This window comes from Microtus pennsylvanicus, chromosome 8 (genome assembly GCF_037038515.1).
Source record: "Microtus pennsylvanicus isolate mMicPen1 chromosome 8, mMicPen1.hap1, whole genome shotgun sequence".
Classification (NCBI taxonomy): domain Eukaryota; kingdom Metazoa; phylum Chordata; class Mammalia; order Rodentia; family Cricetidae; genus Microtus; species Microtus pennsylvanicus.
In genome coordinates, this window is record NC_134586.1 from 55038270 (window position 1) to 55065625 (window position 27356).

Here is a 27356-nt window from a genome sequence, read left to right on the forward strand (position 1 = left end):
AGTTTACATGGGGGCGGAGCTTCTTCGGAGGGCGTGGCCCAAACCCCGTTAGGGGGCGCGGCCAGACATGGCCCGCCTCGGGGCGGAATGAGCACGCAGTGACTCGCTGCAGACCTACGCGGGAGTCAGGAGTGACGCTGCTGGGCAGCATGGCTCGAAAGCGCTGTGCAGGTGGAAGGCGGCGGGGGCGCGGCCGGGAAGCCGAGGACAACAAAGCAGCCCGGCACGAGGAGAGCGAAGCGGGTGAGAGACCGAGTCTGCTGCGTGCAAAACGATGGTGGCGGAGGCTAGGGCGGGCGACGGGGCGGATCTGTGTCTGCGGCTAGGTCTCCACGGCCGGATGCGCGGCGCCCAAAGGCCTCCACAGTCAGCCCTGACCCCACCGTAACCCCCTAGGGCCAAGTCCAGCCTCTTGGCAAGTGTTGAGGGCCGAGCAGGAAAGCTTCGCAGTTTCCCGGTGCCGTAGAGATACCAAAACTAGGACCGAGGGAGACCTTGTAGTGCGAGAATCTCTTTCCAAGTTGCATCCACTATAAGTCCGGCCCCAGGTTTGGGATGCGCTTCTTACCTTGGTCTTGAACAAAGCAAAAACTACAGTTTCTCCCTTAAACATACCCTTTCCCCGGTTATCCCATCTCAATGAATCAATCTTAGCCAACTATTAAAACCCTCCTCTTCTAAACTTCCAGTTTGTCGGCAAGTTCAGTTCCGCTTTGGAATCACCGAAATCTGTCCCCAATCTTTTTATTTCATAGCTCGATATCCTGTCTATGTTGTGCTTCTGTTGAGTAGGTGAAGTTGCCTCTTCTGGCCTCCCCTCTGCATCGGGTCTCCTTACTGCAGCCCGATGAGGTAGAACAAGAACAAAACCTCATATGCCTCGTTCTTCTTACCTAAAGCCTTCATGGACTTGTGCCCTCCATGTATAGCATCTACCTCACTTAGCATGTCTTCTCTCCAGATACTCATATTTTGACTTCCTCCCATTTATTTTAAACAGCAGTCTGGCCTGGAGTTCTGGATCTCTCCCTCTCAACCTGTTGATCATAGGGATTACAGATGCCAGCACGCCTGGCTCTTAGTGACCACATTTCTGTTCTTCAGATATACTGTTTATTGTTCTGGAGGCTTGGCCTTTGGTGTTTCTTTAGCGTAGAATGTTCTTCGTGGCAGTTGCTGGGACTAATTTCTTCTCTACTTGAGGTCTGAGACACTCCATGATCATCTTAAAGTAGTCGTGTCTAGTTACCCTCAACCACAGAATCAGTTACTGCCCCGTCAGCCTCTCTTTCTAGAGAATGAGATCTCAGTGATCTTCATTTCTGATTGTTTGAGTAAAATGTGAGTGTCATAAAAACAAGGCTCATTTCCCTCCTTATCCTATTTTCTTCTTCCTCTTGTTTTCATCCCTGAAAAAAAGTTTACATTATTTTTTTATGCATATGGGTGTTTGCTTGCATGCATGTCTGTGCACCATGTGTGGCCCGTGCCTGCAGCGGCTAGATAGTTGGGGGTGTTGGATCCCCCAGAACTGGAGTTACAAAAGGTTGTGAGCTCCCCTTTGGATGTTGGAAATTCATGGCTTCTCTTGGAGGAGCATCAACTGCTTTTAACTGCTGAGCCATATCTTTTGTCCTGCAAAAAACATTCATTGTCTACTAGGAAATAGTATTTCCTAAACTTCAGAGGAGTTCGCTTACTCCATTCTTAAGCTTCACCTTGTTCATGTGCTCGTTTAGAACATTTCTTGAGTATCTGCTGTGTGGCGTCCGCCAGTCAGGTAGTTTCTACACAGATTTGAGGAGCACGCCTGTGCATGCAAATGAAGATGGGGCTTGGCTCTTTTTGATGGTTGGGAATGAAGAACATCGTCTCCCAGCTTGCTGCTGAGCAGGCTCCTCGTCATGTTTTCTTTTTCTCTGTGTTAATGTCTTCATTGGGAAATTCATTAGTTTCTCTATGTATTCAGTGATTTCCAGCCACTGCTGTTAGTACTAGTAAAAGAAGCAGGCAAGGGCCCTGCTATTAGGATGCTGATACTCTTTGGGGGAGGCAAATAAGGTCAACATGACAAGATTTAAACAGAGAGAAAAAAAAACAAGAAAAGTAAATTCACGTGGTGATGAGTAAATATAGTTGCTCTAAAATCAGACTGCCATGGGTCTGGGGAAGAGGCAGTATTGGTATCCAAGTACTGTAGTCGGTTACTGTTTGTAATTTTGAGCTCTTCACAGGAAGTCCGGTAGTGGTAAGGGGGGCGTCCTATGCAAAACAGGATGCTTAAAGACTCCTGGCTAGACACAGTATGAAGAGGTGAGTGGTGGAAATTGAGGTGATTGCAGGACAGGGACCTCGGCCTGAAGATAAAACTAAGGAATTTGAATTCATCCTAAATGCCTTGGGAAGTTATGTCTCAGTAGCTCAATAAGGAAGCCACCGTGGTAATTCATTCATTCTTTCTTTCTTTCTTTCTTTCTTCTTCTTCTTCTTTTTTTTTTGTTTTGTTTTGTTTTGTGTTTTGAGACAGGGTTTTTCTGTAGCTTTGGAGCCTGTCCTGGAACTAGTTCTTATAGACCAGGCTGGCCTCGAACTCACAGAGATCCACCTGCCTCTGCCTCCCAAGTGCTGGGATTAAAGGCCAACTGCCTCAGTGGTAATTCTTAAATGACATTGAGCTCAAGGAGACTGATTAGGTGTGCTAGATAACTTTTAATTTTGGAAACTCTTCTGGAGATGTGTTGAGAGACTTCCCTACTCCCCTGCATCATGCAAAACATAAACAGCAGAGACTATGGAAAAGCCACCTATTCCTGCCCTCTAGGGATTACTAGCGCAGAATAGTGGTCCATTTCCTTCATTTCCTTGCTGTCGGTGCTTTTTCACACTCAGCCAAAACAGCGTTTCATGATGAACATCATTGCTATGCCTTTTTTCCTTTGTCTTAAAAATGATTTAATTAAACCAGGCATGGTGGTGCACATTTAGTCAGAGCACTCAGGAGGCAGAGGCAGGTGGTTCTCTGTGAGTTTGAGGCCAGACTGGTTTGTATAGGTTCGAGGCCAGTCAAGGCTATATGCCAAGACCCTGCCTATCGAGATAGAGCTACCGTGTACCAGCCTCAGCGCTCTCTCGGGGTTCGGAATTGAACTTCTATAATAAGTGAAGACTGGCTTAGGAGCGGGATCTGAGGAGTAGAATGAATTAACCGACTTAGGCACGTTTTTCCTGCATATTTCTTTATTCCTTGGGGGACGATGAAAGTGAAAAGAAGAAGCATAGAGGCATAAGGTATAAGAACAAGGCATCAGGCATAAGGGTTAAAAGGGGTAAAAAAAAGAGGTGATCTCCACAAAGCTTTCAGTTTCAGACAAGTTAACAATCCATAGGCAGTACCGGTGGATCTGGTGAGAAGGCACCTTATATCTGGCGGGGGGGGGGGGGGGGGGGGGGCGGGAGGCGGGGAGGCTTGGCTTGGCTGTGACATTCCCTGCAACTAACCTGCGGCCTTGATTTGCATGAGCATCTAGCTGGTTGAGTTAAATGGAATCTCTTCTGGGGATCCTGCTTTTGACTGCAGCAGGGTGCCCAGGTGAGAACTTTTCTCTCTGAAGCTAGTTTTAGCAACTCAGGCATTTTTCCTGTATAATACAGTTAATTTCCTGGGTTATGATCCTATGTTAGTTAAAACCAAGGTAAAGGGTAAATATAGAATGTTTATCTGCCTGTTAAGTCATAGCAGAAGACCGGAAGATTACATCTTCTTGAGTCTGCTGTTAGAACAGACATATTACCTCCTGTATGAAGCTCCTTATCAGTGACGACTGCCAGTAAAGAAAGTTTGTGGGGAAATATTTTTATGTAGTTTTTGGCTATGAGAACAAGGACTTGACTGAATCCTTTTCACACCATGGCTTGATGGTGTGGGAAGGTATCCAGTTGCCCTACAGGAAAAGTCAGGTTTATACACTGCTGGGAGACTAGAGAAGGGAGAAATGCCATAATTTCACAAGATTTTTACAGAATTGACAGTGGCTTATCCAAAGGACAGATGTCCCCGTAGCTGTGTAAAAACAGGTTAGTCCGAGTAGAGAGGGCGTATACACTTCTCGATGATAGTCCAATAGATCTGTCTGCTGCACAGTTACTGTAGACTTGAGGGTTCCCCACATCCGCCTTAGCAACAACAACAAAAAGTTACATTTCATAGGGTGAGTTAATCATTTCATGGTAGGATATTCAGGGTATTGTGGTTTGGTTTGGTTGGTTCATTTTTTGAGACAGGTTCTTGTTTTGTTGCCCAGACTGGCCTATGACTTTTGGCAGTATCCTTCCTCATTCTCTTAGTGCTTGGATCATAGGTAAATACCACCGTGTTCCCCAGGATATTCAGAGTTTGGGGAAAATTTGATAACTATAAGTGTGCTGGATGGTTTTATATCAGATTGACACAAGCTAAAGTCATCAGAGAGGAGGGAACCTCGATTTAAAAAAATGCCTCCATTAGATCCAGTTGTAGACAGAGCTGTAAGGAATTTTCTTAATTAATGATTGATGCCCTCCCACTGTGGTTGGTGCCTTCCCTGTCCAGTGGTCCTTCCGTAAGAAAGCAAGCTGATCAAGCCATGGGGAGCAAGCCAAAAAGCAGCATCCTCCATAGCCTCTCCATCAGCTCCTGGGCCTCCAGGTTTCTGCCCTGTTTGAGTTCCTGTCCTGACTTCCTTCAGGGACATATAGTGCTGGTGGAGGTGTAGCCCAATAAACCCTTTCCTCCCCGAGTTGCTTTGGCAGTGGTGTTTTGTCACAGAAATAGAAACAATAAGCATCATCGAATTCTGTTCCCTTTACATCCTCCACTTTCCCGAAACACAGAAGCAGCCCCTGTGCCCTTCAAAGGGCAAGTTTGTGGGTGCCCAGGAACTGTTTTCTCAGCGTTTTGTTCGTTATTGTAATCAAAGTGTTTAAAACATGGACATTGCTGAGGCAGGAGAATTTTTAGACCCTGTCTTTGAAATCTTAAAAAAAAAAAGGACACAAGAATTGGTGATTTACCTAGCATAAAAACAATTATTTGTTTAATGTGACTTTTAGTTGAATTAAATTACAATCCATGCAAAAATACCTTTTCTGAGAATATGAATACATGCCCAGAGAGTCATCAAAACAGACCATGAATAACAGGAATGGGTTAATTTGATATTTCAGCTTAATTCTGCACTCCGTTTTGGAGTTGTCTTCTTCTTTTTTCTCCTTTTTTTGAGACAGGGTTTCTCTGTGTAGCTCTGGCAGTCTTAGAACTCGCTCTGTAGACAAGGCTGGCCTCAAACTCACAGAGATCCGCCTGCCTCTGCTCCTGGGTACAGGATTAAAGGCGTGTGCCACCACCACCAGCCTTAATCAAAGCTGATTAATGTTACTTCCCAAAGTCCATTGAAGCAGATTTGTGGGAAAGCTTTGTTTCTCCTTTGGATTTATTGATCATTTCATCCTGTAAAGTTAATACAGATATTTCAGAAATCGAAAACCTTTTGGTATCTAAACACTGGTAATGATAGCAAGTAGTTTAAAAACATCATAGTCCTGTTCTAACTCTCGAGTCTGCTAAGGCAGTTGTCATAGAAGCTCCATCTAGGTTACATTGCAGTGCTCTTTGAGCTAAGTTCGATTTCGAATATGGCAGGAACGGAATAGTAAAAGTAAGATGCAAAGAGGTTTGTGAGCTGGAAGCATCTCCCCTGAGAGTAGTAGGTTCCACTAGGTCTTGGCAGGTGGTTGATGAGCAAAGGTGTAGATTCCAGTATTTCCCCTTACATTTCCTTTGAGATTGGAATTCAGAGTTTTAGTCATAGGGAGGTTGCTGTTTTAGGAGAAGTAGAATAAGAAAGTCTTCTGGTAGTGTAGCTTGGTGGTAGCGCTTCCCTCCCGTACACGGGGCTCCGCATTTCATCTTTGGTTTTTATTGTGACCATAGAGAAAGCTGAGCACTGTGTGCTGCCTAGACACAGGATGGTGAACAGGGGATGGATGACAGATGTGGTGGTGGGGACCCTTGCCCATAAGTCACACTGCCTCCCTTTCCCCGACCTCCTCTTGCTCTGTGTTGTTACCTAGATGACTTTGAAGATGAGAAACAGAAACCCCCAAAGAAGTGCCTTGTCTCCAAAGTTTCCCAAGGAAAGAGGAAGAGAGGCTGCAGTGATCCAGGAGACCCCGGAAAGGGTTCTGCAAAAAAGAAAGCGACCAAAGCCACTGCTAAATCCAAGAATCTCAAGGCTCCGAAGGAGGAAGCCCTCAGCGATGGAGACGACGGGGACGATTTCAGGTGAGATAGCTAGGCATGGGGCGTTCCCGTCAGAGAGTCGAGGATAATGGCAGGTGTCCTTCGCTCTCTGAGGGAATGTGGGAAGAAGCATTTCCAGAGAGAGCCAGACCAGCAAGCAGGAGCTGGAGATCTCAGTTTTCTGGTGAGTTCAGTGGCAGCTCACGGAGTGCTAACTAATAGCATACTCAGGCACAGAATTCAGGGTTCCTGATTCTTGGTCCAGTGCTCTTTCAACTTCATAGATACTCAATAGAGAGGTAAGAGACTTCCTGCCATCCTGGTGTTTGGCACTGGCAACTCCTAACTGGACTTTGAACCTTCATTGGGCACATTCTTGTCCTTTGCTGCCCTTAGTTGTGTTTATTTTATTTCTTCATAGTTTGGGTGATCAGACCCGAGGACTCCTGTGTTGTAAGCAAGCACTAACCGCTGAGCTGCACTTCCATGCCCTGTCCCCTGTGTTGTGCTCTTGTTCCCCTCTACCTGGAGTCCTTTTGTCCCTTCTGATGCTTTCTGAGGCCATCAGCTCTAGTTTCCACAAGTTCTTGGTCTTTTCTGCTCTGTGTCCTGCTGCTGCTGAAGAGTGTGGTATGTCTGCCAGATGACAGTTACAACAATGCCGTGTACCCAGGTTTGCTACCCTCTAGGGTGACCACTCCTCTCTAGTCTCAGCCAGAACTGTGAGCTTCATTTGTGTTCATAGGGCCTGTGGCATCTGGGGCTGAGCCTGTAGTTTACTGAGGGCCTTTGTGGTAGGTGAATATTCATATTTCAGTATGAGGGACAGTGAACATGAGACTAGTTCATTATCCAGCCTCTGCAAGCTGATGGGCAGTTGAATAGAGGAAAACTGGGAAGGGTTCCTTTGCTTCTAAATCAATCTAACCTGTTGTCCATGATGGGATTACATTCCAGCAGAGGGCAGTAGTGAGCCAGCGGAAGAGCAAGGGGAAGCAGACAGATTCGCCGTGGTTCATACGCTTCCTGGTTGCGCCCACTCAGGTGTTGAATTCCATCTCTGGGGATATCCACACAAAGATAGGTCAAGAGCTACCAAGAAACGGTCGGGAGCCCCTTTTCTCTTACCTGAGGGTTGACTGGTCCAGCCTGTAGTTTAGAAGTATTTCTACTCTTTGACATGGGAGAAATTTTGTTGCCATGACATTGAGAAAAAGTAACAAATGAAACCAAAAATGTTATTGGAGCTCAAGACTGAGGTCATTTTAAATGCCTGTGCTAAAATCTTGGCTGTTTTTCCTCTTGATACCAAGTATCATAATGTTTACACAGAACTGCAGACGGGATTTATACAGGAATCTGCAGAAATATGTCAACATTCTAGCAACTGTTTACCTTGCATGCTGCTGTCTAGTTAGCTGCTTATCTGCATGGGTTTCCCTTACTAGCAGCTGCCCAGTCTGATCCTGGTTATGGGTCCATGTGTGATCACACCTTACTTATCCTGTTTGAGCTGTGTGCCAGCTTCAGTGTCCTTGGGCTACATATCGGTAGAAAAGCATTCTCTGAGTGGGTTCACAGGCCACTCGGCTGATGTGAAACTCTCTTCTTCTGGCCTCTAGCTATGTGCATGTACATAGCTATGTGTACAGTTACCTCAGCTTTCTGAGACTCCTGTGACTCTGGCTTTAATTTTGCCCTTACCATTTCAAGGCACAGCATTTTTCCCCCCACATGGATTGTGAGTTAATAAGTTCTGGATTTGTTTTAAAAACAGAGGTCTTGCTTTGTAGCAGAGTAACCTTATACTTGAGCTCTTCCCACCGCATAGCTTAGGACTCTGAGAGCCGGCTGTCCATCATCACCATGGATATGATTGCAGCAGTCAACAGGAGAAGAAATCCTGTAGATTCTGCGTATCCTGGGTGTGACACCAGGATATGTGAGCCTCTGCATCTTTGATCCATACAGGGAGTCTCCGGGTGACCCCAAAAAGGCAAAGAAACATCCAAAGAGAGAGGTGGTGGACAAAGACAGCGATGAAGATGAGGGCAGTGAGGATGACTGGGAGGAGGTGGAAGGTAACTTGTCTATCTTGTTTCCCAAACTGCTGGAGTCTGTTTGCTGTTTGGAGCCAGTCACATGCTGCCATTTTGTTATTTTTCTTTGAAACAAAGATAAGAAATACAGTTGCAATCAGGACTTCTTCTGACAAAATTCCTTGGGTTAGCAAGGAAGCTTGTGTTTTTTCCCTCTAGTGACTTTGATAAGGAAATTAAACAGACAATGCTGGAGGAAGCGTGCAGCTGGGAAGAGTTGCACAGTCCTGACCCCGCATAGCTGTGAGGGCAAGCTCTTTGCTTGTCTGAGGCATGTTTCTTTACTGGCAACGTTCTGTAAACTGTTTGCGGATGAATGGTGCCCAGTCAGGCTGCAGGATTTGAGGAGGAAGTCTGCAGGTGCCCGAGTCCCAAGTCCACACCGTGAGAGTGGTAGTTAACGTTAGTCCCTGCTTCCTTCTGTGGGCCATGCCCGCGCCCTCGGCATGTTACTTGGACAAGGCTCAGATTTACCAAGCAATGAGAGAAGTCTGTAAAACTGGTCCTTTATATTTAATGTTGTCTTTCTCCCTGTAACTATTTGAAAATGAGTTTCAGAAATCCTGTAGCATTCTTTTCCCAAGAAGATAGCACTGTCTTATCTGGCAGAGCAACCTCATCACACCCAAAAACTGAAAAACAACCCTCAGTTGTTATAAAACCCTTTATAGCTCTGTTGTTTGCTTTTTTTCTAATCTAGGTCCGGATTAGAAATTACTCATTTGTAGCTTTTTTTTAATTAGTCTTCTGGTGCTGGAGATTAACCCTTTAGGAACACCAGGAAGGTGTTCTGGCACAGAACTGTCACTCCTGTCCCTTTTTTTGCTTTTGTTTTCAAGTGTGTGTGTGTGAGTGTGAGATGTTTATGTAGCTCAGAGAACAAGTCTCATGAGTCCTTTTCTACTACCTTGTGGGATCCAGCCCAAAGTCAGGTCAACAGGATGCATGCCATCTTGCCAGCCCCTGGCCCTCGTTTTCAGGTAAGGTCTCTACTATTGAACTGGCTGTGCAGTCCAGGCAGACCCGGGACGTAGGACCTATGGTCTCAGCCTGCTGAGTGCTGGACTATAGATATATGCCGCCATACTTAACACTTTCTTTTTCCTTCTTTCCTCTTTGGCTTTGTAGAGCAATGCCTGCTTTGAAAAGTTCTGGCCTCTTTTTAGAATTTTCTAGTTTTATCAGATAAACAATTGGGGCTTACCTGTCTCTTCGTGGTTTTGTTTTTTTTTTCCCAGCAGAACCCTGATATTGTTCCATGTATTAGCTATTATTCACTTTAACTTATGTGTATAAGTGTTTGGCCTGCATGTATGTCTGTACACGATGTGCCTGCTGCCCGTAGAGACCAGAAGAGGGTGTTGAATCCCCTGGAACTGGAATTACAGATGGTTTGAACTACCATGTGGGTGCTGGCAGTTGAACCTGGGTCCTCTACAGTGAGTGCTCTAAACCACTGAGCCATCTTTCCAGTCCCAATTATTATTATTAACTTTTAAAATTACTGTTGATAGAACTTGCTGAGCCTGTGCTGGACATGGGAGAGAATTCTGCCACCTCTCAGTCTGTCCTGCCTGTGAAAGCAGTGGAGATAGAAATTGAAACACCGGAGCAGGCGAAGGCACGTAAGAAAAGGTAGGCTGGGCCCTTCTTCTTTGCTCTTGTCCTGAAAGTAGACAGCAGGTGCATGAAGAAAGCCTTTGCATGTCAAGAGTGGTCTGAAGCCACAGGGGAGTCTGAGTGGGAGATGGAGGTGCATGGCAAGGACTGAGCATTTTGTTTGTCTCTCAGTTTACCTGACCCTCTGAGCAGGTTTATAAATAAGAGGCTCAGAGAGCTTACGTGACAATCCAGGAGCCACTTAACCAATGAGTGAAGGATCCAAGACCTGAATCCCTATTGGCTGACATGGTACTCACACCTTCCCTACCACATACCACTACAAGACTGAGATGGCGCCCACTGTGGAGAAGCACCCACCCTTCCTAGGGTGCACAGTTCCTCTGTAGCCTCTGATGACCTAGGAAAATGGAGCATACACGCTAACTACTGAGGACCACTCTGATGTTATTAATCAGGGAGGAGGGAGACATTGTGTCTTTCAGGAAGTGCAAGGTTTTCCTGCAGATCAATGGGCCCCAGGTGAAAGGTTTTGCAGAACAGTCATGTAAATGCCTTTAATTTAGCGTCAGTAAAAATAATAATAATTTAGCATCAGTGTGGTAGTTTGAGGAGAAAGTCAGTTAGGATTCTGAAGGAAGGGAACTTGAGACTGTGGGTAAGGCACAGCATGCTGGGAGGGGTTGGTAGAGGGGCTGCACAATGTCCAAGAGTGGGTTTACACATGGAAACGCTGCATCCAGGGGCTGCCTAGGGTCCTGTGAGCAGTTTGCAGGTGGGAAGTGTTGCATCCAGCATGACTCCAGGGACAGACCAGACTGGAGCAAGAAAGAAATGAAGAAAAGACAGACATGTGGACAAAAGCTGGTCAGGTGGTCTAGGATCTTGAACAGAGAAAGTGCAATCCTCCAAAAGCTCAGTGTCTTTAGTACGTAGAGTTGAACAGGGAGGCAGGGCTATTACATAGAAATAAACAAGGTGGCAGGGTTTATAGTGCACAGCTGGATCAAGGGAGCAGGTTTAGGTTATCTCAGTAGGAGCAGTCTCTGTAGGGGAGCTGTCTTCAGGCTGTAAACATGATAGAGAGCGATGGTGGGCATTTTCTGCTTACACTATTAACATCCATAGGAACAAGGATGTTATGTAACACCCCGAGGAAAGTGAAGCCTTTGCCATTTCTTTGAGTCTCGTGGGCAAGGGGTGGCTTTGCCATTTTCCCGTGAGTCTGGGGCCATGACCATGCCCATATCAACAGCACACATTTACTCAGGACAGTACTCACTCATGACTTCTCTCCCCATAGAGAAGGAGTAGATGGTGGCCACTTGCTGATTTGACTGAGTGGCACAGCCTTGTATAGGGAACAGGGTGGGCGACTCCCGTGCCATGGTGAGGGGTTGTGGTTTCCAGCTTCAGTCCTGGGTCTCTCACTGTGTTTCAGTGAGAAGATAAAGATGGAGCTGGAGACGTACCTGCGGAGGATGCTGAAGCGCTTCAATAAAGAAGTTCAGGAGAACATGCACAAGGTGATGGCGAGGAGGACCAGGAAGAGCGGGTCCAGAGGTGACAGGCCTGTGTGAAGTTAGGTGCCACCCTGGAGGCCAGGCTTACAGGAGGTGGAGAAGAAAGATCTGCTGAGGGCAGGAGTTTATGTGGATGTGGGAGAGAGTAGACAGCTTTACTGTCATTGCAGTAGGTTGGTGAAGGGAGAGGTTAGAGGGCGGGAGTTAGGGTGGGGTGCCCAGCAGCGGAGGGTGAGTGGAAAACAGGGAGAGTCATGCCTGGCCTCCAGTTGCTGCTCTGAGCAGTCTGTCTCCCTCCCACGTTCCCTGCTGACCTCACCGCAGCAGACCCAGGTGACAGGATGCTTCACCTGGAGATCCTGTAGTGTGCCTGTGAACGGGGCTGCTGCTGAGAGGAAAAGTTATTATTTTGAACGGATGAATTCTTCGAGGGAGTGAGACACAAAGCCGTGGGATATGGCTGATGCCAGCCTTTGTACTGCTGTGTATAGAAGCACAGCCAGTGTTTCCTGTCCACAGAACATCTGCACTTGGGGCAGCAATATCCCTGCTATCTTCAGCTGTCCCTCCACACAGGCCCCTTTGTCCCCTCCACAGGTTCACCTGCTGTGCCTGCTGGCCAGCGGCTTCTATCGAAATAATATCTGCCGTGAGCCAGATCTGCTAGCCATTGGCCTCTCTATCATCCCAACTCGCTTTACCAAGGTGCCGCTTCAACACAGGGACACCGTCTTCCTCTCAAACCTGGTGAAATGGTAAGGCCATCTACTGTTCTTCGGAGCTAGGATATAGAGTTGGGTTTCTCTTGGGCTGGTTCAGGCCAGTTCTGTAGTGGTCAATTAGCATCAGAAAGGAGCATAACATTGAGGAGAAGGAAGCTTTGGGATGGCCCTTGCCTAGAAGAGAGGCTGGGCTGGCAGGAAACCCATATGCACTGTGTTTGAGGAGTTCTGAGGCAGAGGAATGCAGGAAACAGGGTACTTCCCTCAGGTGGGCAGTCTGGAAAGGGTGCCCACGTAGATGGCAACTGAGTTGGGTCTTCAGTGATGGTCAGCTTTAGCTAGTTGGTCTGAGAAGAGCCAATGCAGGTAGGTGAGTCTAAGAATCACTTGCTGTTGGTTTTGTTGGCTGTAAAAGACTAGAACTTTTCCTTCACCTTGGACTATGTAAAGGAGTACTTGGTCTCCCCAGGTTCATTGGAACCTTCACAGTCAATGCGGACCTTTCAGCCAGTGAGCAGGACAGCCTGCAGACAACCTTGGAGAGGAGAATTGCCATTTACTCCGCGAGGGATGAGGAGGAGTTGGTCTATGTAAGTGGTTCTCTAGTGCACTGCTCATTAACGGGAATGAAATATGGTGTCATCCTTGGAGGATGCCTGTTTCCTGCACAGAGACCGGACTTTGCAAATACTTGGCTTCTTTAGACCTCCCAAGATCTGGCTTTGAAGAACTTAATATGCCAGGTACTGTTATTGTCATTATCTTCTCTCATCAGCTTCTTAGAGTTGTGGGACACCTCTCAGCTAGTGGCAGATGCTAATTCATTCCAGTCCTATCTCCAAGGAACTGAGAAGCTGCCTTGGGTGCAGTGCCGCCCGCCAGACTATAGACAATGCCTGGCCTTGCCTTTCCCTGTTCGAGGACACCCACTGCACTGAGTTGTCGATTCCCTGAATTTCTTCCAGATTGTGATGGTTTCTTGGTCTTTCTCTGTCTTTGGTGATCTTCACAATTTTGTAGGGAAATGCCAGGGATTAGAGCCAGGTACTTGAGGGTGGCAAGCTTGCTCTGCCAATGAGCTGCTTCCTTCAGCTCTTGCTTGGTTCAGATAGGATCTCTTATGCAGCTCAAGCTGGCCCAGAATCATGACTTCTGCTTCAACCTTCTGAGTGTTGGGATTAGGGATGTGTGCCACCACCACATGACTGCTGCTGTACATGTTGTTTTTTAAAAGTCCAGATGAAGGAAGTCACAGGTAATAGCTTTTCCATGGTCACATGGCTCTGAGACAGCCTTCCTTCTTATTTCTGGTCTTCACGTGGGTCTCTCACCAGGTGTTGTAGTAACTGATGAGAGTGGTCAGGAACTAGTGTGAGGGTCTGGGGAGACCTTGCTGCACTGTATTATCACTGTCACCACAAGGCTTATCTCAGAGAGCAGTTCCCAACCTCACGGGTCAATAGCTCAGAGCTGTGGCCTCCAGGTAAAAGATTCAGTGTGGAGAGTGGAACACAGAAAGCAAATGTGTGACCTGGCGACATTTGTATTAGCGTGTTTCCTTCCATGACTATTTCATTTTATTTTCTTTTAATTACACTTAATAACACTTGTTGACTATAGGCCAATCAAAAGATGGGTAAGCAGGAAGAGACTGACAAGTTGTAGTAGTGATAGGTGCTATCAAGTATAGAAATAGTCTTTCTATTTACATGTAATCCTTAGGAAAATAGTGACTTTTCATGTGAGCTGAGTCTCTGCAGTGTCATTTACAACAGCGTCCCAAGGGCTGGTAGTCCGGGGCTGGGGTGATTTCCACCGTCTCCTGTCCAAGCAGCAGAGTGCACTGGGCTAGCTTCATTACACTATCCAGTCAAATATATCCTCTTGTCATCGTAGATATTTCTTCTGATTCTTCGGGCTCTGCAGCTGCTCACCCGACTGGTGTTGTCTCTACAGCCCATTCCACTGAAGCCATCTGTAGCAAAGGTGAGGCCCTTGGGACATCTAGAGAAAGGAAGAGTGAGGAAATGATGCATTTAAGAGAAAATTGGCCAGTATCTTTTGTTGTTGTTGTTGTTGTTATATTTACCTTACATTTGTGTATGTATCATGATACCTGTGGAAGTCAGAGGACAACTTGTGGAAGTTGGACCTTTTCTTCCACCGTGTGGAGTCCCAGGAATTGAACTCGGGTTGTCAGTTTTGGCAACAGCTGCCTTTACCCACTGAGCTCTCTTGCCAGCCTAACGATGTCATATTTTTAAGAGCTGATATTCATACCGCCTGCACTCCTTTGAGCCTGCTTTGTACTCCCCTGTGTTAAGAGGAGATGGACACACAACTGGGTGTTTAGCAGCCTGAGCTTGGTGTGCACTGAGTCATCCGGGAGAGGACTGGTTTCCGAGCTCTTTCTAGCCTGTGAACCGAGTGGAGAGTCACCCATCCGCATTAGCAGAGTGGAGGGCTGATGGGTGAAGGACTCTGCCTTTTGAAATATGTGAGGAAGGATGTCATGTCATCTGAGCCTGAGACTGGTTATCGTAAGTTAGCTAAATTATGGAACAAATAAGACAGAGAATGGCAAAATTAATGTATCTCTCCCTCCTTTTCTCTTCCCTGCTCTGTTTTTTTGAGAGAAAGTCTCATGTAGCTCATATTTGCCTCAGACTCACTGTAGTTGAGGATGACTTTGAACTCCTGATCATCCTGCCTCCACCTCACAAGTACTGGACTTACAGGCATACAACAGCATGATACCCAGGAGTACCAAGATTTGTTACTATTTCAGGGGAAGAAACTGTCCACGGAAACATCGTTAGAGAGCCCCGGAGGCTCTTCAGAAACTTCCAGTAAAGTTCCAGAAAGCCACAACACACCCAAGACCAGCAAAAGAATCAAACAAGAAGAAACCTTTTCTGAGGACAGTGACAGGGCAGATGCCGGAGGGAAGAGAAGCAAGGCCACTGTGGGCAGCAGGCAGCGGAGAAAGCCCTCCTGCAGTGAGGGGGAGGAAGCCAAGCAGAAAACCCAGAGGCGTGCGCACACCCGGGCACGGCGGCGGGTGACTGCCAAGGTGTCTTACAAAGAGAGTGGGAGTGAAGACACAGGCAGTGGCTCTGATTTTGAACTCTCCAGCGGAGAAGGCCAGCATTCCTCTGATGAGGATGGTGAGCCCAACCCACGGAAGCAGAAGAGGGCCCCAGTTCGTCAGAGGTCAAAGGCCAGGTCTAAGAGTGCCTCCAAGACACAGCGTGGGCCACCAGACTTTCCAGCAGCATCCTCAAGCTCTTCAGGCAGTAAGAGAGGCAAGAAAGTTTCCAGTGGTGGCGAAGAGACAAGAGATGGGAAAGCTGCTGGTGTAGACCAGTGGCTGGAGGTGTTCTGTGAACCACAGGCAAAGTGGGTGTGTGTGGATTGTGTGCACGGTGTCGTGGGCCAGCCTTTGACCTGTTACAGATATGCCACCAAACCCACGACCTATGTTGTAGGCATTGACAGTGATGGCTGGGTCCGAGATGTCACTCAGAGGTATGACCCAGCCTGGATGACCGCAACCCGCAAGTGCCGCGTTGATGCGGAGTGGTGGACTGAGACCTTGAGACCCTATCAGAGCCCGCTTACGGAGAGGGAGAAGAAGGAAGACCAGGAGGTAAGACACTGGCCGCCCAGGCTCAACATTGGGCAGCAATCAGACTGCCCTTTTCTGCTCACAACTATGCCCAGCAGTACATTGAAATGTTAGTGTGGTTTAGTTCTATATTTCTGAGTACATTTATATTAACCGTAGAAATATGTACTTTTCTATTTGATTATATTTAATTATCACACCAACTTTTGACTTGCACATCCCCATCACAGTCTATAGCATAGTCTATCTTGAATGCAGGAACTCAAGCAGGAGTAGAGACAAGAATAGTGGAGGAAAGCTGCTTGTGGACTTGCTCTCCACGCTCACGCTGCTGTGATAGTGTTGCCACAGTTTTATTGGTAAAAGGCTTCAAATAGCCAGGTGTCAAGTGCTAGGCTTTGAACCCAGGGCTGTGTGAAGTCTGTTCTTTACTTATTACCTTGTTAGTAGTTTGGAGGTTGAAGGTACTTTACAAGCTCTGTGGTCCCACTGAGGAAGAGAGAATAATTCATCCCGGTGTGGCCACACCTCTTCCACGTGCATGCATAGCTCACAAATACACCTCAATACAACATGTATTTGTGTACAAATACACACAAATACAACATGTCTCCTGGGAAGGGAGGGACCTGGAACACAGAACGCTTTTTATAGCCAACCAAAAAGTCAGGCAAGGCAGAAGTAGAGACTTCTAAAATGTAACGCAGCTGTGTCAAGAATGAACCCTGGCAGCAAGGAAAGGGTCGTTGTGTACAGCAGTCCTGTGTTGGGTGGAACTCTGCATTTCTGCATGAGAACTCGCCCACGTTGGCCAGAGGTTAATTTGCATCCACTCAGGATAGGAAGAGCATGGGGTTGTGCAGCATTTGGTGCCTTGGGGGGTATAGGACAGCCCATGTGGAGTTGCCTGTTCAGTGGCGACAGGCTAAGTGGGAATCCTGCAGGCAGCGTTGTACCTAACTGAAGTGTCAGGATGCCCGATCAGCTGTCTCCACCTTAGTTGCTCCATGGTTGTTCTAGTTCGCTTTCTGTTGCCATGACAAAACAATGACCAAAACCAACGTGGGGAGAAAAGGGTTTATTTGGCTTATATGCCCTTATCACTCTCCATCCTTGAGGGCAGAAACTTAAGCCGTGCCAGTCTGTAGGAGCTCCTTAGTGTTTTGAAGGGATGCCAAGAGAAAGCTTAAGCCAGCTTGGGAAACAGTGTTTGCTTCAAAGCAGTGGAATTTCCTACTAATAACCAGAATTCTTAGTGACATACAAGACTTGTGTGGATCTCAGAAAAGCTGCATGGTAGTTGCTGTAAAACTTTTGGGCCTGCTTTTGCTATAAAATGATGATGTCACTGAGGTCCGGCCTTATGGTAGTGTGGGCTTGGTCTGCTAAGGTTTAAGGTGTCTAAGGATTGGAGACAGGTGCCTTTCTGATGCTGGTACACATTACGGCCACAGTGTCTGGCAATGTCACCAAGTCACTGATGGGTCTGGAACGCTTGTTGTCAGAATGGGTTCATGTATAGCAAAGGTATCCTCTTCCTTGTCTAGGAGCATGCTCACCACTGTCCTTCTGGCCTTTGCAGTTTCAGGCGAAGCACCTGGACGAGCCTTTGCCCACTTCCATTGGCACATATAAGAACCACCCTCTATATGCCCTGAAGCGCCACCTCTTGAAATTCCAGGCCATCTACCCTGAGACAGCTGCAGTCCTTGGGTATTGTCGTGGAGAAGCTGTCTACTCCAGGTGTGTGAAGCATCCTCCTTGTCCTCCTGGTGGCCTGGGACTAGCACCTATTGCATAGGCTCCTCCTTTAATAGTATTCTCAGGGGTGAGCCATGGTATGTATGTACAGTGAAGAAGAAATTAGAACTCAAAAATCAAAGTATGTAGTGAAAGACCAAGAGCAAGAAGCTGTGGGGAAAATTATGTAAATGTGGGACAGTTGAAATACAAGACCATAAAAAGTGTTCCTCTTCTAATACATCAAAGCAGAGAAAGGAAGGAGTTGAGGGCACACTCACAGGCATGCCAAACCCTGTCTGTAATAAACAAGCTGGGAGGTGGGTACTGGCGGTGAGTGTGCCTGGTGCTGCTGAACTGTGTCCTCGAGAGTGGCTGAAAAGTGCTCTGCGTATGCTTGTATACTGCAGGCAAAAGAAGCCACCAGAAAGTCTATAAATAAAAACAAATGTACGATATTTACAAAGTGAAAACAGAAGAAAGATGAATAGAATTTAGAGCTGAGGGAGAAAAATAGGAGCAGAGATTTTGAGCAGTAGCAGTAGAAAACAAACAAAAGATGGGATTTTTGAAAACATTGATGTGTAAGGACCAAAGCATAGGGGCTGCTAATTTAAATAATGGGAAACAGGAGGCACAGGAAAGAAATGTAGAGACGCAGCCTGATGTGGAGTCCTTTGATGGGAAACAGGTCCTGCTTTGAGCCCTGTCATCTTGCTGGCTTCTCCTTCCCTAAAATTGAATGTATTCCCTGCCCAAGAGGCCACGTTTTGTTTGTTTTTGTCAGTGGATGCTCAGGCCCTCCTTTCTGCTGTGGGAGTGATGCTGCTGTGTGTTAGTTGAGTCCGTGCTTTACATACTGCAGAAATTTGCGCGCGGGGGGGGGGGGGGTAACTGAACTGTTTCCTCAGTGGCCACAGCATTCACCTTCCCCCCAGCAGTACACAGTGGTGCCAGTCCCTGCCCTTACCAGAAGTTACTGGTAATAGCCATCCTAATGGTTAGAGGCTACCATTCAATCTAAGAGTGCTGTGTGCACTTCCTGGCTATGTTTCTTAGGAGTATCTACGGGGCACCCATCAGCCTCTGCCTACTGCCTCTCTCCCTGTCTGAGTCCTTGGGTGGTCAAATATGATCTGACTCCAGTGGGAGTGCAGGCAGGGCGGAGCCTCTACCCTAACAGGAAATGCTACTTCAGCAGCAGCCCCGTGAGGTAGAGGATGGGCTGCTTGTCCTGGCAGGTCACAAGGCTGCTGAGACTCAGGAAGGTGGAAAGGGACTGCAGCGGGCCTGAGTTGAGTCCCTCAGTTAAGTCCCCATGCTGTGCTGGGCTGTGCCGGCTGCAGGTTTGATAAACAGCATAGAAAGCACATGAACAAAGCTCAGGCTGTGGGGCAGGTTCCTGATGTCTGCAGACTCGATGCAAGCTGAAGAAGTGTTGGGCATGTCTGTTGAAGAAGGCTTGGCAGTGGAGGATTGTAGGCCTGTGATACGTCTCTGAGCTTGGGGTGGTGAAACCAGGGCGACCCTGCCCTAAGCACAGGCCCTGAGTCATTTGTTGCTTGCATATGCATCTTCCTCCACCACAGTCTGTTCGCGCCTTCAGGCAGTTTCCTATAGTCCTCTTCTGAGTTGACCACAACATCCAGTGTCCCCAGCCCTCAGCAGTTACTCCTTGGTGAATGCCGCCACCTGTTCATGCTGGCTTTCACCTCATCCTACAGGCCACAGAGAGCTCGAACCATAGGCTTTGGATGGCAGTCCTGGGAAAAGGGCAGCCAAAGAGCTAGGTACAGAACCTCTGGAAGAAAGCTCCAGCTGGGTAAGGGCCGCAGGTGGGCACAGGCAGTCCGAGGGTGAGGCTTTTTGCACTGTGTGGTGCAGGAAGGGCAGGAGAATTAGCAAGGCTGTGCCCACATCAACTACATACAGGCTTGGGTGAGGCCCAGAGGTTCTTCATCCATACAGTGTACACTGAGTGTGTGCTTTGTCTTCTCTTAGGGATTGTGTGCATACTCTGCACTCCAAGGACACATGGCTGAAGCAAGCAAGAGTGGTGCGGCTTGGAGAAGTGCCCTACAAGGTAACGGCCACCTGCAGGGAGCAGGGAGAGACCTTACTGGCAGCAAGAGCTGGGAGGAGAGGTAGTGAGGAAGCGCTGCTGGATAGGCGTGCCCAGCCAGAAAGGCCACCTTTTCTTTGCCTTGAGCAGGGTTTGAGGAGATTATTTATTAATAAGGCATATATAGGAAATAGGTTTTCCAAGTAAGAAATTTAGGCCAGAAAGTAGCTCGGAGACTCATGCTATGAACTTGAAGGCCAGCAGGTTAGAACTGGGTTGCTGGGTTACTTTTGAGGTACAAGCCCTGCTTCATGGAGAAACCTATTAGCCTGGTTGCCCTGCATGACAGTTTACCAAGCATTTTGCTTATATGTGATCTGTTGCATGTCAGTGACCCTACGAATCAATATCACAATGCCAGTTTTACAAATGAGAAAGTTAGATTTCAGACAGGATATGACTTTGACATCTTCAAGTCAGTTGTCTGAGGGCCATGCACTAAGCAAGGTGTTACAGCCACTTCTCGGGGCATTGGCTCAATCACAGTGGCAGAGCACGGTGGCCATTATATGCCCATTTACTGCTCTTTGTCAGATGATAGCAGAGCCCTGGCAGATCAGAGCCTTGGTGGGAAGGGATGGCAGGTTTCAATAGTGGCTGCTGCCAGCAGTGACTTGAGTGCATGGAGCTGGTCTGCTGGACCCAGAGGCCTGCTGGGATCTGCCTTTGGCCTTCCCCCTCCCAGACTAGTGTTAGCCAGTGGAATTACAGTAAAAGTCACACATTTACAGTTTTTAGTAGTCAAAGCTGGGCATGGTGGCACACGCCTTTAACCCCAAACCTAGGAGGTAGAGGCAGATGGGTTTCTATGAGTTTGAGGCCAGCCTGGTCTACAAAGTGAATTCCAGGACAGTTAGGGCTGTTAAAATTTTTAGTATCCATAGAAAAACCACAAAAAAGTATTTAAATATATTCTAACTAGCATTTCAATATGTTTTAAGAATATAAATATATAAAAATATCTGATAGTTTTTTTGTTTGTTTGTTTTTTTAAGACAGCGTTTCTCTGTAGCTTTGGAACCTGTCCTGGAACTAACTTTTGTAGACCAGGCTGGCCTCAAACTCACAGAGATTTGCCTGCCTCTGCCTCCTGGGTGCTGGGATTAAAGGCGTGCACCACCACCGCCTGGCTCGAGATATTTAACTTTTATATAGTCCTTATTTGTAATTCTGTGTGTAACTTCCAGTATCTCAGTTCCGACTAGTCCCTTCATTAGTCATGTAACAGAATGACCCCAGATTTCTCCCTTTGCTCTGATCTCCATCATCCTGACTCCCGTCTCAGTGTCTCTTTCTTGAGTAACAACAGTCAAGTTGTCTTCCTAGATCAAATGCATTCCCTATGTTACAGCTCTGTTGACACAGTGACCTTTGTGACAAACCTGCCCTAGCTGCCCATCACTTCAGTCAGTGGCCTCACGTGGTGCAGGATTGATGCTGTAGCATCTGTCTCCTCCCTTTTAAACCATGCTCAGACCCCAGATGAAGCTGTTCTCTCTGTCCTGGGGTCCTCAATCCCCTTCCCTCCAGCTGTGCTCTGATCAGCTTTGCTGTGGTCTGCTCCCATTCTACCCTGGATTCCTCACACCTACCACACAGACTGAGCTCTGTCAGCAAGCTCTGCTTCTTCCCCATCTGTGCAACCATTGTTGTCATGGCACATAAGAGATGCCCACTGACCTCACTGAGCACTGCTAGATGAACAGTGGCCTAGTGTGTTTCTGATGCTGTGGTAAATACCATGATCAAAAGCAGGTTGCGGGAGGGAACGGTTTACTTGGCCTGCATTTCCATATCACAGTCCGTCATCGAGGGAACAAGGCAGGAACCATGGAGGAGCTCTGCTCGCTTGCTAGGCTAGCTTTCTTACATAGCCAGACCCACCTGTCCAGGTATGGTGCACACACAGTAGGCTGGGCCCTCTCACATCAGTCATCAATCAAGACAATCTCAGATAGCCGAGGGCGAGTCTGATCAAGGTAATTCTAAAGTTGACTCCAAGTCATGTCAAGTTAAAGTAAAACCTCACCAGAGCAAACAGCTACTTTAGGAGGCTGTGAGAACCAAAAGTCTGCCGAGACCCCCAGGAGTGGCTGAGAGGCTATGCCTAGAGGATTAGGCTTGCACAGGGTGTACAAGATGTCGCTTGGACCATACCAAACCTGAGTGTCCCCTTTGGTGGGCACTTCATCTAAAGAGTGGTTTTCTCAAAGATGTTTTTTGTTTTGTTTTGTTTTGGATTTTTGTTGTTGTTGTTTTCCTAGTCAGGGTTTCTCTGTGTAGCATGAGCTGTACTGGAGCTCTGTCTGTAGACCAGGCTGGCCTCAAACTCATTCACCTGCCTCTGCCTCCTGAGTGTGAGGATTAAAGGCATGCACTATCAGTGCCTGGCCAGTTTTCTCAAAGGTTTTTTTTTTTTTTTTTTTTGGTTTTTCAAGACAGGGTTTCTCTGTGGCTTTGGAGCCTATCCTGGAACTAGCTCTTGTAGACCAGGCTGGTCTCAAACTCACAGAGATCCACCTGCCTCTGCCTCCCTAGTGCTGGGATTAAAGGCGTGCGCCATCATCGCCCGGCTCCTCAAAGGTTTTTAAAAGGAAAAGAATTAAAGGATGGGAGAGCCCACCTGTAACCCTTTACAGCAAAGCTTGCTGACGTGACCCCTACACTAGAACAGCCTATGTGCCCAGGCCCAGGAGCCGATCCTTAGCCCATTGCCTGTTCTGCTCGTGTCTGTGTTATGTGACTTGTTTGCCACTCCTCTCCTTTCACCCCTTAACTCCCTAGGAAGAATCTAGGTCCTGGCTGCTAGGTGTTGTTGTGCACTGGGGGTCCTGAATAGACACCACTTTCCACAGGTGACACCAGGGTAGACAGCTGTTGACCACTCTGCAGAGAGCAGGGAGTTATCTGGGCTAGATCCTGGCTCTTGTCACCTATAAGACATGGTACCTTTAATAAGTCGCTTCATCTCTAAGGCCACTTTTTCACTGTAATGGAAGTCAGAACTTAGGACCAAACTTAAAAAGCCTTCATGAACTGTGCTTTAGGCATTTCATGATGGCACTCCCGTAATCCCAGACTCAGGCTGAGGCAAGAGGATCAGGAGCTGGAGACCAGCCTGGGCTACAGAGTGAACTTCTGTTTCAGCCTCCCCTCCCTGAAGGAAAGAGACAGCCCTGAGAACATGTAGTGCCCCGCAGGAACTGGCTAGTGAAGGCCCACTTCTCTCAGATTGACAGCACTCAGTGCCTGGTGTGGACCGAGTGCCCAGAGCAGAAAGCCTTTCTTACAACCTGGCTGTTTCCTCTGGAGTAGATGGTGAAAGGCTTCTCCAACCGTGCCCGGAAAGCCCGGCTTTCGGAGCCCCAGCTGCATGACTACAATGACTTGGCCCTCTATGGTCACTGGCAGACAGAGGAGTATCAGCCCCCTGTGGCCGTAGATGGGAAGGTAAGGACAACTCTGGGGGTTCAGAATAGGCTGCTCTGTTTTCCATCCAGCTACTTCCTGGCATGCCCATCTCTGCAGGTGCCTCGGAATGAGTTTGGGAACGTGTATCTCTTCCTGCCCAGCATGATGCCTATCGGCTGTGTCCAGATGCACCTGCCCAACCTGCACCGTGTGGCCCGCAAGCTGGGCATCGACTGCGTGCAGGCCATCACTGGCTTCGATTTCCATGGAGGCTACTGCCATCCAGTGTGCGTGAGGGGCCTTCGGTGGCAGGTGGGAGGCTGAGGCTGGTGACACTTGTTTTCCAGATTTGGCTCTGGGTTTAAAGTAAGCATTATTCTCTAATCAGTCCCAGCTTCTAACAGGAAGCAGCAGACCCAGTTCCATGAGTGTCCTGGTACTGTAGACTGAAGCACTGCCCCCTAGTGTAGGTCCCAGGCTGGGGAAACCATGATCAGCCTCCTTAGGTCCTGAGCTCTCCTGTGTGAAGTGGGGACTAGGGTTGAGGACTCTCTAGCACTTAGGCAGGGGCTGTGGAGGAAGAGGCACAGGTTCCCACAAGCCTGCTCCTGCATGGGTGGCATTTGTCACTGGCTGGCCAGGAATGTCCATCAGGGCCCCAAGTGCTCAGAAAGGGCCACTGGCTTCTGGACAAGGGAAGAGGAAGGGCAGAGTAGGTAGCAGCTGAGGGAGCTCATCTGTGTTACTGTCTCCACAGAACTGATGGCTACGTTGTCTGTGAGGAATTCCGAGACGTGCTGCTGACTGCTTGGGAGAATGAACAGGCCATCATTGAAAAGAAGGAGAAGGAGGTGAGTGGTGTGGGTAGGGCCTTGGAGGAGAGCGGCAAGGTCCAGCTGGGGTGCCTGCCCAGGCCACTCGTGCATCCCGGAAGGTGGGAAAGTCCGTGTTAGCTCTTCTGCTGCTCTAACTTAGTGGAGGGCATCCTCCGGGTGCGTGCTGGGTGAAACAGCTCCTCCCACACTCCATGTCCACTGTCCTGCCCCCTACCTGCCTGCTCAGGGACTGTGAGCTCTGACTTGGAAGGCCCAGGTCCTGGACCTGATCGCTGCCTTCCAGTCAGTGATGATTATGAAAGACTTTACTTACTAAATCTGACTTGTTGGTTTGGAAGCAAGACTCGTGATGGGAGATCCTGTTTCCCTTTTATCGTGTTGTGTGTGTGTGGTGTGTGCATGTGGGGGGGGGGGGCCACGTTAATATCTGGAATCCTCCTCGGTCATTCTTCCACCTTACTAAGGAAGAGTTAGCTCGCTGACAGCAGACAGCTTGCTCTGGGGATCCTGTGTCCACCCTATGAGCTGGAGTTACAGGCAGGCCTGTCCATGCACACAGCATTTATGTGAGTTCTAGGGACCGAAACTCTGTCCTTCTATTTGTGCAGCAAGTGTTTTAACAACTGGGCATCTCCCCAGGCAGGAAGACTCTCCAAGCTGAACTGCATAGACGATGTCAGGACGTCAGGCTCTGCCTTAACGTTTCTCTGATGATGCCATGGCTTCACCTTTCCTCCCTTTATTTCTGCCTGCAGAAAAAGGAGAAGCGGGCACTGGGGAACTGGAAGCTGCTGGTCAGAGGACTGCTCATCAGAGAGAGGCTGCAACTCCGCTATGGGGCCAAGGTCAGCGGGGGGCCTTTGTAGACAAAACAGTCTGTTTACCTCTCAGTCACCGGCCCAGATTCTGTGACATCACAGTATAGGTGGCTTTATATTAGGAAGCCTGCCTGTCTCCTCTAGCTGCTCCTGTCCTGTCCTGTGTCCTGTTGACATGAACATCTGTGCTGGGTCTAGTGTGCTACAGAGTTCCATGTAGGCAGTTCAGGTGTGTTGGGCCTTCTATGTCTGCACTTCTTGGCTTCCAGGATTCCTAGTACTGTGACAGCTTCGGGCCTGCACACTCGACACACCTGCAGTCCTTGTCTACAGTGCTGGGTTGGGGGAGGGCTCTCATCTCCGTACAGGCAGAACCTAGAGCAGTTGTCTGATGGGTACTAAGGCAGACTCATTAGGCCGTGCTCTAAATGTTCTTTCTCATCTGTCTCCCTTCCCATTGCCTGTTTGCCTGCTGAAGACACTTTAGTCATATGTTCTCTTGAATCCTGTTATGGACCCTTCATCTGGCTCCTGGCCACCCACATGCTGCCTTCCCTTTCTATCCAGGACACACACACACACCCCGCTTACCTAGCCAGCCTCCGGGTACCACCCTAGATCCCTTAGTGCTGAAGGTGGGGCCTAAGCACTGAGCGGTTGGAAATAGCATGCATGTGTGTCAGGGTGAGGTGACACGCACGGCAGCACCTGTTTGTCAACGCCTGGGCACCCTCTTTCCACCTGTGGTTCTCACTTTAGCCCCTGGCTCAGGTGAGCTCCTAGGCTGGGGAAGGCCAGTAAGGCAGCCTGGGCCCTCCCAGCACCACATACACCCTGTCTTCCAAGGGGCCCAGACTCAAGACTGGATTCTTCTGGGGAACTTTGCTGCCTTTTAAAGTCAGCTAACCATTAACTGTGGCCCCTGCAACTGTCTTCCCCCCAGAGTGAGGCAGTAGTTCCCCATGGAAATGCGGGCGGTGGACTCTCTTCTGATGAAGAGGAAGGGACCAGCTCACAAGCAGAAACAGCCAGAGTTCTGGCTGCCTCCTGGCCACAAAACCGAGAGGCTAAAGAAGAGCCGAAGCCTGAGTACCGGAAGATGACCCGGAAGAGGCGGGCGGCAGAGGCTTCCCATCTCTTCCCATTCGAGAAGCTGTAGCGAGTGTTCACCAGGCCAGGGGGCAATTCTTGTCTGCTGAGAATGGCAGACAGCTGATGGCCTGGGGACTACAGGCCAAGTAGAAGTTGTGCTGCAGATCGGTCTGATGCCAGCCCAGCCAGATCCCCACGAGGTGCTGGAAGCTGCCTAGAACCACTCTGGGGTGTGGAACACTTTCCTGGGGGATACTTTCTGATCCTGGACCTTCGTATTCCCATCTTTGGAAATGTGAGTTTGTTTTGGAGAGTCTTATCTGTTGCCCCAGCTGGCTTCAAATTCAAAATCCCCCTGCCTTAAACTGGGGGCTGATACTACAGGCTTATGGTACCATGCCTTGCCTGTTTTTTAACATTTGCTTTTTAAATAGAAATCACTGGGAAATTCCGGGTATGGGAGTATTGAGGACATACCCTTCTTTAAATGCTGTTCACACCTGGGGTGCTCTGCTCTCCTCTCCTGCAGGCCCAGGGCATTTACTTTTTATGCTTACTTTTTCCGAGTCAGGTTTCCAATACTGCCTGGTGCTCTTTTGTCAGAGGGGCAGGCCATCTCTTGTCAAGGCATTTTGGGGTTGATTTTACAGTAGCAGAAGACTAGAACAACGAGCTAAAATCAAGAAAGGGAAAGCAAAAGGAGAATTATGAAAACGTTTAGTAAAAGATTAGTTAGACTACATTTTATTCAGTTCTGGATACATTTACTTAGCTGGTATATGCCATCTACTCAGGAGAAAAAGCCCTTTTAATAAAATCTTAACAGAAAATAAAGCATTTACCTAAACTCACTTGGCTGTGCATTTTCTTTCAGGTTTTAACCAGCTAAGAGGATCTAGGTAACAGAGACTTGTATGTGGTGAGACTTGGAGAAAGTTCAGGATTGTTTTCATGGAGGCTGGGAACCCCTTTTACACGCCGAGGAAGCTTTGTGTGTGGGACTGTGTTCAATATTACTTCATCTTTGAGTCTTTAAAATGTTGAGTCACTCTTACCAAGGCAAACAAACAAAACACTTGGGCTATGACTCATACTGGACACTCTGGTAGAGAAACAGACTAAGGTCACCATGGAAACCGTATTCTCACACTTCCTGCACCAGAGCCTGACAGGCTTCCTAAACAGGATTTCATTTGGGGGGTTTTGGTTAGGCATAGCCATGTTTCTGGAGATGTAACCTATTCTGGCAGGGGTCAGCTATGAGAAGGCGGGATGGCAGTGCCACGCTAGGTTTGGAAAGTTTGCCTGCTAGGTAACAGCATGGCAGTGCCTCAGACAGGAGGAAACAAGAGGTGCCGTGTACTTGGCACTTGGGCTTCAGCCTGTTCACTCATTACAGCTGTGTATGGTGACAGGCTCTGTCCCCATTTTACAGATAGAACACCATGAGCCAGTAGGGCAGACATGA

The 27356-nt window shown here is 48.2% G+C and overlaps 1 protein-coding gene across 3 annotated transcripts; it reads left to right on the forward strand.

The window, feature by feature from the left end:
* The first annotated feature begins 32 nt into the window (after positions 1 to 32).
* Positions 33 to 26739, forward strand: Xpc (XPC complex subunit, DNA damage recognition and repair factor). Of its 3 annotated transcripts, none has more exons than XR_012911613.1 (16): positions 33 to 243; positions 6109 to 6319; positions 8249 to 8358; positions 9891 to 10011; positions 11438 to 11522; positions 12117 to 12274; positions 12711 to 12831; positions 14138 to 14227; positions 15030 to 15890; positions 17452 to 17612; positions 19611 to 19692; positions 23047 to 23181; positions 23260 to 23454; positions 23900 to 23993; positions 24734 to 24823; positions 25740 to 26739. XR_012911613.1 is itself a non-coding variant. In XM_075983479.1 (16 exons), exons 1-16 carry the CDS (start codon positions 150 to 152, stop codon positions 25953 to 25955), a joined length of 2799 nt encoding a protein of 932 aa, XP_075839594.1. In that variant the 5' UTR covers positions 59 to 149; the 3' UTR covers positions 25956 to 26739. The 3 variants fall into 3 exon arrangements, 2 of the variants coding, with proteins under 2 accessions (XP_075839594.1, XP_075839595.1); XM_075983479.1 differs by having other exon boundaries at positions 59 to 243; positions 23260 to 23429; XM_075983480.1 differs by lacking the exon at positions 23047 to 23181 and having other exon boundaries at positions 59 to 243; positions 23260 to 23429; positions 25740 to 26096.
* The last annotated feature ends 617 nt before the right edge of the window (positions 26740 to 27356 follow it).